Here is a 12,351-nt window from a genome sequence, read left to right as displayed (position 1 = left end):
TTATAAAACAAATAATTGATACACAAATATGAATTTAGATAGCTATATGTCTTAATTAACTTGTTTTAATTAAGAACCAAATATATGTGTTTTGTCTTTGGTGCAAGCAAGAAGCTGATTGTCTTTCTTTTCCCATTTATTTTTGGACAATTGACTTTTAAACTTTGTTGTGTACTGCCATGTGACAACCTTAATGCTACATTATTAATATTACAACTTTAATGACATAAGAAATACTTATTAGGATATGATTAGTTTGTATTTTCATTTTATGTTTTTATTTTTAGTATTTTTTATTTTTTAAATTTTGTAAAAAAATAAAACAATAAAATAACAAAATTTTATTTGTTGTTTTTTTTATAAAATTTTAAAAATAAAAAAGAAAAACGTAAACCAACATATCTTTACAAACAAAATGGCTAATTGCTAATAATTGTTCATGTTATCCTGTGAGTCACGAGGCAAGAGACAAAAAAAATGCTATTCAGTCATACATGCGCATCTTTGGTTCTCCAGCTTGACAATGCTTAATTAAACAAGGGTGGATGCAAATAAGACATGCGGATACTAGAAATATTTGCATCATGTGAATGCCCTTGTGTCCCATATGAATAGTAGATTAATCAACAGAAATAATAAGGTCAACATTGTACCCTTCAATGTGATTATTATTTTATTTTCCTTTTTATTATGCAAGAGAAGAGGAGGGGACATAGGGAACTGGGGAGACTCAATCAAGTCACCCATCAACATAATTTAAAAAACACCCAAATTCAAACTAGGCTAAGGAACAATGGTAAAAAATATCATGCCTGAATCACTCGGTATTGGTTCTTTAAAAATACAGTATCGATTATTATTATTAGCTATGATCATGATAACCTTTTTCAAATCCAAATAGTAGTATATCTTTCTGCCAGCAAGTATATCCATATTTTGTTACCAGAGTCAATGGACACCACACCATCAAAAGAAAGGAAAATCAAATGTAGATCTCACGTACATCTTCACTTTCTTTTTTTTTTAAATAAAAAAAGGCTATGCTGTTAAAAGTGAGAAGTGGATCTCTGTAGTTTTGTAACCTTGTTCCGAGTAAATAGTCAAATTAATTTTTAAAATATTATTTATTTTTTAAATTAATTTTTAAAAAATAATTTTTTAAATAAATTCATTTTTTAAAAATTTTAAATTAGTCATATTAATTTTTCTGTTAATTTTTTTTGTTGAAATTGTCAAAATTTGTTAATGACACATTAAGTGATACTATAACACACTCTTAAAAATTTTAATTGACTATTAACATAATAAATATATAAAATTAGATCAAATTAAAATTTAATTGAAAAGAAAATTTGAGATATTAAAAATTTTCAATTTAAAATTGATTTAATCTAATTTTATAAATTAATCATGTTAATAATCAATTAAAACTTTTACATGTGTTGTGATGTTATTTAACATCAGACATCAATAAATTTTGACACCGTTAACAATAAAAGTGACAAAAAAAACTAACATAATTAATTTAAAATATTTAAAAAATAAATTTAATTAAAAAAATATTTCTAAAACTAATTTAAAAAATAAGTGATGTTTGGAAAACTAATTTCACTATTTACTTCTTTCATTCCATGTGGTAGACTGGTAGTTTTGTAATGATAACATACTAACTAATTTCAACATGCCTCTTCATTTTCCCTTAATTTTTTATTCATTAAGACTTTTGAACATAAAAGAAATAGTGGTAGTATCTTTTTGTATTCTTTTGGCACAACCAAATGAAAAAGAATTTGAAAAGGTCCAAAAGAACACGGAGAGAGTAAGCCTAAGACAGAGGCTTTTGCATTTTTGAAGCACTTTTCCATGATTCGAATCAAAACAAAGCATCCAATCGGCCATCTTTCAATGATACAACCAAGGCCTCTTGTTTTTCCATTTCCATTGAACAATCTTTTCCCACAGGGCTGCCAACACAAGTACTCTTTTCAAAACTTTTTATTTTTTAACACCACCTTTCCAAAATTATTAACCCCTTCTTCATCATTAAACCAAATAATCTCACAAAAGATAAAAAAGAAGCTCTCATCATAATAAATAAAGTTTGATCAGTTCAGTTCAGTCTCACTTTGTTAACTAAGAGACAAATAATAATGCCTGTCAAGAACATTAGACTAACAGAAATGAAAAGGATGGATATGAATATTATACATGCAAACCAAGTTAGAAGAACTAAACTAAGTCAAGTGCAGCTAACACATACATACATAGAGAAAGATGATCAAATTATTATTATTATTATTTTTTACTAGATTTTTCTAATATAATAATAATAATAATAATAATAATAATAATAATAATAATAATAATAATAATAATATCAAAACCAGTCAGAGAACAACGCTTCCCAAATCTCGGTGAAGACCTCTACAATGAGGTTATGATGATGATAGGAATTCAGAGAAAGAAAACACTGCAACAGATTCTCCAAACCATTTGGTGAAAATATCTGCTTCTCAACGATCATTTCCACCATGGAAGTCCTGAAGTCACTGTATGGATCACTGGAACGCTTCACCACAGCGAAAGTGTCCTTCACCTTCCCTTGCAATGGCATCACGCCCGTATCGGAGCTCCGCCCTCCGCCACGGTTTTTCCGGCGAGAACGGTTGCGCCGGCGAGACCTTGAGGAATCGGAAGAGAGGCTCTTGGAGGAGAAAAGCGTGTCTGTTTCGTCGTCTTCGTCGCTGCTATACCACCAATACCCTCCAAAGTTTGTGTCTTTGGCGCAAGAATTAAACGGGAACATGTCTCTTTTCTTATGGGCATTAACCATCTTCTTATTCTTCTTCTTTTTCTTCTTGTTCTTAAAGTCTCTCGCTGACGATGAGTTCTTGTTCTTGATCTTCTCGTGTTCGTAGATTGTGTTGAGGGGTGTGTTTGGTGCCGCAGGGGGGCAGAAACCGCCGCCGTCGACGGCAAAGGGTGATGAGAGCTCGGAGACTCTGGTGCGTCTTGGGAGAGAATCCTTAAACGACAAGATGCAATTGTCGTCGATGGTTTTGAAAGTTTGGGAGGACTTGGGTTTACAAATGGAGGGAAAGGGACGGGGTCTTGGTGGTGGAGGTGGCGGTGGCTCTATCATGATGAGGTGGTGGAAGCCACCGTGGTGGTTGGGTGGTGGGGTGAACACTGCCTTTTCCATAACGTCAGTGATGTTCCGGTTCCGGCAAGACCCGAATGATGACCGAAACATGCGAGAGATTCGCATTTTCAGCCGGTTTTCCATAGCAGAGAGTGAGAGAGAGAGAGAGTGAGAGAAGAGTGGGAGAGAGGTTTTTTGAAGGAAGAAAATGAAGAGGGAGAGATATAAATGCATGAGAAACCCAAAAAGTCGTAATAATAATGCGACCAACATGAACATGCTATGAGTAAATTAAAATTAATTATTAATATAAAATATATATTAAAATATAAATATATATTAAAAATAAATTGAATTATACGTATATTTATATATAAATATATTATTAATTAATTTTAATAAATAATTTTAATTTACAAATAATATTTTTTGTAATAATGTGTTTTGTTTAATATATATATATATATTGTTTGTGGTGCAACCTTATGCTGTTTTTCCGTTTGGATTAGGTATTGATAACACTTATAAAAATGTATATTATTTTTTATTATGAACAAAAATATTTTAAAAAAATAAGTCTAAATCAATTTAAGTTTATCATATTTTACGTTTGTTAGAATTATAAACATTAACTTAAATAAAACATCTTTTAATTATTATTTCTTTAGCATTGTCGTATATTAAAATATATAGTGTGGTGTGGTTAAAGTTCCAACTTCCAACTTCATCATATGTGACTAATAATAATAATTAAGTGAAAATTTAGTTACAGTAGATTTATGACATGAAGTTTACCTGAGTTTTCAGTTTTCACCTAATGATTAAGGAATCATAATAATTCATAAGTAATAAAAAATGAATTATCCTACAATTAATATTAAACTTTTCCTATCACTTAATTTATTGAATACGATATACAATTAATTACTTTTGTGGTGTAAAATTTATTGACCATGTCCTTTTTTCAAAAAAAAAAAAAAGAAAAGAATTTGCCCTATAACTTCAAATGGGTAGGAGTGAAAACTCTGAAAAGCTAAAAACTTCCTGGATAAGTACCAACAGCAGAGCATGGGAGGGACTTACTCGACAAGAACAATTTTTACTTGTTTTAGGCCGCAAGTTAAAGAGAATAAAAATAAAAAATTTCACTTGCTCAGCAAGTAAAAACTACCAAAAGTTTCCAGCTAAAGATGGCATCATGATCAATGTCTTTTTGTATCCTAGAAGTTTAGTGCGGTTATGTTTTGATAGTAGGAAGATTACTGTTATTAAAATTAAGGTACTTATTACTCCTAGATAGTACTTGACGTGAGAATTAGTGGGATTTGCATGTCTATTAGAATGTTAATTAATTAATTGTCTAATTATAAGCAAGTAAAGAAGAAATTAAAGTATTAAGTGTGGCATATATTTGCTCTGGCACATATGTAAGTGGTAGGTGAGGGGACCATTATCAATATCAAGGACGTTAATTATATTGATTGAAGGCGCTTAATGATGTTTGAAATTCAAATGTCAGAAAAAGATAGGACCTACACAATACCAAAATTAAAATAAAATAATATAATATAAAGTGCTACATTAGCATACATAGCCTTTTCAACAACAGTTTCATAAAAATCTTTACCTAAACTTGATTTCTTCTGTAACTACATTGATCCCGTGATAGAGAAGGGTAACAGTAATATAATAAAGGATTTTAATTTCAAAGAGAGAAAATCATGAGACTTGTTACTGCTATATACATTTTTATTATTTTCCTTTTAATCCTTTTCTGTGTGGAAACTGGAAAGTGTATATATGTGTATCATGAATCATGATTGATTCATGAACAAAACCAAATTGAAGTACTCCTCCACAACTGCAATGATTTAATTTTGTCAGTGTTTTCCACTTCCTCAATACAAACGTACAAATCAGGAAGGGAGCATTCAAAGCTTTCCACTAACTTCATCAGTTCTGTGCTTATTTATATATATATTTCAGTTGATTGTTCATATATACACCTGCTAGCTAGCTAGCTTCACAGTGGCAGTATTGTAGTATTAGTACAAAATATAGTAGCCTACTAATTCCTTAATCACAAGTTCACCTAATAGTATAAGGGTCTTAACTCTCAATTAACTAATAAACTATGATTTTATATTAACGAGGGTCACGGATAACCATATATTCATTCACATGAGATATTATTAATAATGTCTTTAACTAGTAGCTAGTAACATAAATAAGTGATAAATTAATTACTAATATTTCTGCCCCTCATCTCTCAGCAAAAAAAAAAAAAAAGTTTCCTAAAATGCCATTTTATTAAATAGATTAATTATGTTAGAATGGATGCATGGTGCCAATTTCTTGCTAGCCCAACCACCAGCTTGAGAATATGGCTGGAGAAAAGGAAAGACAAATTAGGCTTATTGATAAGTGATGATAGAGATGGAAATTGGAAGGGTGTCTCACGGGGCAGTGCCTAATAGTACCTAGTATACCCCATATAAATTGAGAGGGAATGACCATTCTCTATAACTAATTTTTAAGTGATGAGGGACCCTTGACCATATCATATCATATTTGAATAAAAATGGTAGGTAGTTTCCATTTCGCTTTTGTTGTACGACTAAAGTCTATATACATTAGCCCTAAACCGAGAAAACGGATTTCAATTAATATACCATGTAGACAGGGATCAACCTATCCTATATTGTATCCTATATAATAGCTTTTTTTCCATTTCATATTTTGCCCTTCTTTTTTAATTTTTCACTCAACGGCTTGAATAAGAAAAAGAGAGGGGGGCAGGGCCTTTTTCAATTAAATAAAAATTCATTATGTTTATATATCAATACACCTCAATTTAAATTTACAAATAAACGTTATCTCACAAATTAACACTCAAATCAATTTTTCTCAATTTTGCTTGTTGTGCCAAGTGCCAACGTAATCAATTTTTCTAATAGTAAAATTGTGAATAATTGGTAGAAAAATAAATGGTGGTATATTTATACATAAATAATAAACTTTTTATTTAAAAAAAAAAACCGAGGGGGGAGGGGTTCCTCTTTTCTGAATTTATTTATAGTCAAATGGACAGAAAATAGAAAGAACAAAATAATAAATAAATAATAATAATTGATTTTCGATGTTTGAGTTAGGGGGAGTGGAGGACAAAGGTATTATTGTCATTTTTTCCATGTTCCCATCTAAATGTATATTATTAGTGTTTAGTGAATCTGTCAACATGCTCATGTCTTGCTTGACTTGTCCAGTAGTTACAAGACAAGATTAGAGGGTTTTGAAATCTTGGGAAATACCACCGACTTCAATCTTAGCAAGTAAGCCTAACTAGTAATTATCAAATGTTGGATAGTTAGTTCTATTAATTACCTTTAATTTGATGATGAGTTGCACTTTATTCTCATTTAAACGACACTAGCTATATCTCTAAAAAAGTTGTTCCAAGAATCATGAAGTCAAGGCCTTTAGAGTAGAGAATCTCAAAGTCTTGGAAGCTTCCAAACACATGAAGACACAGGGAAGACAGCAGCACTTACCCTTTACTACTTCAAAGTTCAAATGCCCCACCAAAGGGTAAGAATCAGTGTATGCCATAGTTTTATACTCAGCTTTTCGAATTCAGATGAGCTAGCTAGCTCAACGACAAGAAGAAAACATTGCAATTTTTTTACATGGATTTCTTGGGAGTTGGCAGTGTTGCCCTGATTTGCTATTCTTACGATTTATATAAAAGGCTCTGAAAATCTCATCAGAAACCCCATTTTTTTTGTTAGGTAATGTTTTGTCGATGAAACCAAATAAAGGGGGAGTCACTAGAGTTTGACAATTGGATCCAATTTTATTTTCACAATTTCATGAGCTTGTCTTTTGTAATGGCTATACATAAATAACTTGTAGCATCCCACACGTACTATTACTAATATGATTGGGACAGCAGTGTTACATATGTACAAATGATTAGGTCAGTTATTTCAAATCCATAACGTTATATGCCAGTATCAAACATATTACTATATATTCGGCACGAGACAAGGGCATTGGACAAAAAATGACACCGTGACCAAAACTCTTGACACTTGATGCTTCATGAAACACAAGTGGAGATACAATAATTATTCCATGTTTTAAAGTTTTGAAATTGAAATCCCAGCAAGGAAGCAATCAGAGTTGCAGACATATCTCCCACCCTAAGGCTAAGGCTAAGGCTAAGGCGAAGGCTTTTTCGCTCACATAAGGTACAAAACAGTGCTTTGAGGTCCATAAGCTAAAACATTATTCTGAGTAACCACTAAAAACTAGTAAATACACAAACATATGGTAAATTTGTTAGTGCTGTTAGGCATATGAATTGGATTAATGTCAATCCTATACATCATACATGTCGTTGACATTTTGTGATAGTAATAGTATACTACAGTGTGCTTGTCTTTTTACCTACACACGCAAGCACCAATTTTATTTTTATTTTTAATCACCAGTTACACTAACCAATTCCAATTCAGTGTCCTTATTACAATTATTATTATTATTGTTATTACTAGCACTATCCTGAAAGAGTGTTTCCATTTCTTCTAAGCTCTTGCCTTTAGTCTCAGGCATAAATACATAAAAGAAAAGCGTAGCCACCACCATGACCCCTCCCAGCACAAAGAACATCCCTCCAAACGTTATCTTGTTAGAAATGCTGAGGAACGACAACGACACCACCCCGCTCACCAACCTATTCACCGATATTGCAAGGCTTGAACCTTGGGCCCGCAGCCTCATTGGAAATATCTCTGATGAGTACACCCATGTTATGGGCCCAAGCCCAATTGAAAAGAACGACACATCAGCACACGCGGCCACCACACACAACACTATGGCCCAAGCTGGCTTCCTACTTGACTCCCCAAGAAACTTCGACCCAAGGCCCAGACTAAACAAGGAAACCGCCATGCCAAGCGAGCCCAACAATATAAGAGGCCTTCTCCCAAACTTGTCCAAGTAGAGTGCGGAAATCAACACAAATGAACTCTTGGACAAGCCCATGATCACATTAACTCCAAAGAGCTGTTTCTTCCTTTTAATCCCGGCGGCCTTGAACACCTCCGGGAGGTAATATATGACGGCATCGTTGCCGGAGGCCTGCATGAAAAAGTTGATCCCTATGGCGGAGATCAGCATTCTCCGAACGGGCCAAGAGGGCCTTATTAGAAGTTCCTTCCAAACACCCTGCCCAGCCCAATCTTCTGCCGTAGCAACATGGGCTGCGGTTGGGCTTCCAGTTGGGCCTGTGACGAAGGACGCAGCCTTGGTTATTTCACGGAGCCTCAATTCAGCTTCGTCAGGATTGGATGAGATCTTGAGCAGAACTTTCTTTGCATCATCCACTCTTCCTTTCATGGCCAACCAACGTGGGGACTCGGGCATGGCTATGACGCCCAAGGCAATGGCAACCGCGGGTACGGCCGCCAGGCCCAACATGAGCCTCCAGCCAAGGTTCAATGGAAGGCCCGTGAGAGAATAGTTGACGATGTAGCCTAGGAGGATCCCAAGAGTTATGAAAACTTCGGGGAGGGAGGTGAGGAAGCCACGTTTCATGGCGGGGGATAGCTCGGCCGTGTAGAGCGGTGCAATCATGAGGGCTATGCCGACGCCGATGCCGGCGACAATTCTTCCGGCCAAGATGAAGTGGAAAGATGGGGCGAGACCCATGAAGAGTGCGCCCACTAGGAAGGTTGATGCGGCAAGGACTATGGTGTAGCGCCTTCCAATGAAATCGGAGGTTTTGCCGGAGGCCAGTGAGCCAATTAGGGAGAAGATGTTTAGGGTTCCGACCAAGACTTCCTCCTGCACCGACGATATTTTGAGGTTCTCTTTTATGAGCATGGCTGCCCCACTCATCACACCAATATCTGCATCCAATAATTCAAATATATAATAATAATTCAATTGAAATAATAAATAATATATATAGACTATTACTGACACTGACCGTAGCCTAGGAGGATGGAATTTGTGGATGCCAGAAGAGCACATAGAAGTGTGAATCTGTTGAGGCCACTCTTGCTTTGTCCACATGATTCTGCCGCCGAACCACCATCTTTGCTTTCCATTAATTCTTTATCGAGAGAGAGAGAAGTGTGCGTTTTCGAGATTATAGTAAAGAGTTGATTATTGGGGATGGGATCACAGGATGATGTAGCAACAACTAACAAGGGAGGAGATACGGACAAAAAACTGCTTCCTTCAAGCAATAAATGCATGATCCAGATGATGTGGCGAATTCGAACTAGGCCCCATTTCTGTCCAAACATACACACTCATCCCACGTTCACGGTTTTTGCTTACAATTACCTATGGCCATCCCCATCGCCATCGCTCACACTGTTTCCTTACTCCCTTTTCGTATTTTCGGTGGACGACACTTACGCACAGTATGGTGCAGTTTCATAAAGTTTTTAAAACTATTGTATTTTGAAAAGAATATACAATTGATGCATTTGTAATTTAAAAAAAATTATAAAAGTAGATATTAGATTCATGTATTTAAATAATTTTAAAAATAAATTATTTTTATTGACAAAAATGTTAGACAATTAAATTTTTTTAACTAACTTTTTATGTTCGCTTTGATTTTGGTTTTGGTTTTTTTTCTTTTTTTATCGTCGTAATCATTATATATCCCCCTCTTCCTTTTTTTTTCTTTATTCCTTTTGATTTTTTTAATTATTATCTTTTTCTTTTCTTTAATTTAATATCACACTATTAGTTTCGGAATATGAAAAGTAACATAAAAATTTTTTATTAAAGACACAAAAAATTTGTTAAAAATGACACAAAATTTTTTTATAAATGATTCAAAAATTTTTTAAAAAATTTTAGTGTCAAAATTAAATTTTTTGTTATGATTAAAAATTATTAGTGATAATTTTTTAATAAATTTTACATAATTTAAAGTTTTCATTCCTCCTCTTCCTGCTCTTTTTCATCATCATCATAATTATCTTTTTTTTTCTTATTTCACATTCTCATCATTTTTATTTTACTATTTTAATAAAAATTTGTATTACGATTAAAAAATTCTAATGTCAAAATTAAGAAACTTCTTATGTTATAATAAAAAATTTTAGTGCTATTTTATTGATAAATTCTACACAATTCAACTCATCGTCTTCTTCCTTCTCCTTCATCATCATCATCTTCTTCTTTTTTTTGTTTTCTTTTTTTACTCTCTTATAGTTCTTTTTATTTTACCATTTTAACAAGAATAGAAAAAAGCGAAAAATTAAACAAAGAAAAAAAATAAATAAAAATGAGCCAATAACCACTTGAAAGAAGAGGAGAAGAAATAAAAAAATAACAATATTAATACAACAATAAAAGAACCATAATAAAAAAAAGACGCACGAAGAAAAAAATAAATAAAAAAAGAAATGCGTGATTTATGGTCTTGCTGCTAATTTAAGGTGTAATAAATGTTTTATTATTCCATTCAGATTTTAACTATGAGTTATCTAACTTATATATTTAGGACATAAAATAAAGTTATAAATTAAATTTTTTTTTATAAAAAATGATGTAAAATTTAAATTTTCAATCTATTTATTATGCATTTATTAAAGTAAAATATTTAAAAATTTTATTACAAGCAACTTTAACTTGTATTTTTATGACACAGATTAATTAAACCCTTAATTAATATATGTTTTAAAATTATTAATTAAAAAATTCGTATAATAAAAATAAAAAAAATTAATTTTTTAATATATTTATTTTTTATTTGTTAAAATAAAAATTTAAAACTTTCATTAATAATAATTTTAATATATATTTTTAGAATTTAAAATTTAGAATATATATTAATTAAACTCTTTTAAAATGACATTTAGAAATAGGGTTTAACTAATATATATTTTAAGAGTATATAATAAATTTATTATTAATAAAAAAATTTAAATATTTTTAACTAAAATTTTTTTAATTTATAAATTTAACATATGCACTTAAGATACAAGGTAGATAAGCTCTTAAGAATATAAGTTTGTGCATATTAATTAAACTCTTTTTTAATGTACTACAACAAGTGTTACTGAACAGGAGATTCCATCTTAGGGTGTGTTTGGGGTTCACGTTGAGAAACAAAAAAGCTCGTTTGAACGTCTTGAACGCTACATTGTTATGTTTGGCAATTTTTTGGAACTCCTAACTCAGAATTGCTTTCACCTGTGAACGTACGTTCATGAGAAGCTAAAAATTCAAGCTTCTGCGTTCACGTTAGGAAAATTAATGACCATTGCAAGAGTTAAGTAACAAATTTATTTCATATCTACCAATTGTACCCTTCCTTTCTTCTATAAAAAGGATGTCTATAACCATATAATTTCACACAGTAGTAGTTCTCTTTATGTTCTTCGTTACAGAAACTTTTTTTTTATCAAACTCTTTTTCAGATTTGTTTCTATCACTGCCAAGTAAAGATTTTAATTTTCTTTTTAGTATTTTTTAGTTCTTTTTTTCATATTTTAATTTTTATGTTTTTTATTGTATTTTTTATTTATATGATAAATATTTTTTATATTATTTTTTTAGTGTTCTGATGTTATTTTTTTAATTTTCTATTGTTATATTTTTATTTTTTATTTATATGACAACTATTGTTGATATAAATTTTATTTTTATTAATTTTTATTATGTTTTGTTTATATAAATTATTTTTTCTATCCTTTATTGTACTATATTTATATTATGTATAAAATTTTTTATTTTTTTATTTGATTATATTCATATGAATTTTATTTTTTCTCTTTTATTATATTTCTTTTATTCATATGATATATATTGTTGGTTTTATATATATTGTTCTTATGAATTTTTATACATGAATTCTCGTTTTATATTTTATTATACTTTATTTTTGTTTTGGATGAAATTTTTTATTTTTTATTCGACTATGTAAAATTTATAATTATAATTTTCATATATTATATTTTATTGTAACTTTTTTTATAATATAGATTATTGATCCCATCAAAAAAGACAAACTAAATAAAAAATATTCATAAGTATTAATAAAATTATGAATGTTGGATGTCAAAAAAATCTTATAAAAATAAAATTATTGAGAATATGGTATAAAAAGGTTACATATTTAATTAAATACTCTTATATATATATATATATATATATATATATATATATATAATTTATAT

The 12,351-nt window shown here is 30.9% G+C and overlaps 2 protein-coding genes across 2 annotated transcripts; both read right to left on the bottom strand.

Moving 5' to 3' along the window:
* Positions 1-2,158: 2,158 nt before the first annotated feature.
* On the bottom strand, positions 2,159-3,316 carry LOC130970405 (transcription repressor OFP8). The gene has a single exon (XM_057896486.1). The coding sequence runs from the start codon at positions 3,284-3,286 to the stop codon at positions 2,378-2,380; it is 909 nt and encodes a 302-aa protein (XP_057752469.1). The 5' UTR covers positions 3,287-3,316; the 3' UTR covers positions 2,159-2,377.
* Positions 3,317-7,488: 4,172 nt separating this feature from the next.
* Positions 7,489-9,377, bottom strand: LOC130969767 (probable polyol transporter 6). The gene is made up of 2 exons (XM_057895650.1): positions 9,135-9,377; positions 7,489-9,054 (listed from the first exon to the last, which is right to left on the bottom strand). The coding sequence occupies exons 1-2, from the start codon at positions 9,253-9,255 to the stop codon at positions 7,625-7,627; spliced, it is 1,551 nt and encodes a 516-aa protein (XP_057751633.1). The 5' UTR covers positions 9,256-9,377; the 3' UTR covers positions 7,489-7,624.
* Between the last annotated feature and the right edge of the window lie 2,974 nt (positions 9,378-12,351).

Source organism: Arachis stenosperma, chromosome 3 (genome assembly GCF_014773155.1).
Source record: "Arachis stenosperma cultivar V10309 chromosome 3, arast.V10309.gnm1.PFL2, whole genome shotgun sequence".
NCBI classification, from domain to species: domain Eukaryota; kingdom Viridiplantae; phylum Streptophyta; class Magnoliopsida; order Fabales; family Fabaceae; genus Arachis; species Arachis stenosperma.
Note: the sequence above shows the minus strand (reverse complement) of the source record. Positions and strands in the feature narration are given on the sequence as shown.

Coding starts and splice junctions, on each gene's coding strand:
- LOC130970405 (XM_057896486.1), bottom strand. CDS start 3,286: ATGGAAAACCGGCTGAAAATGCGAATCTCTCGCATGTTTCGGTCATCA.
- LOC130969767 (XM_057895650.1), bottom strand. CDS start 9,255: ATGGAAAGCAAAGATGGTGGTTCGGCGGCAGAATCATGTGGACAAAGC. Junction 9,055..9,134: donor TTCCATCCTCCTAGGCTACG/GTCAGTGTCAGT, acceptor TATTGGATGCAG/ATATTGGTGTGATGAGTGGG.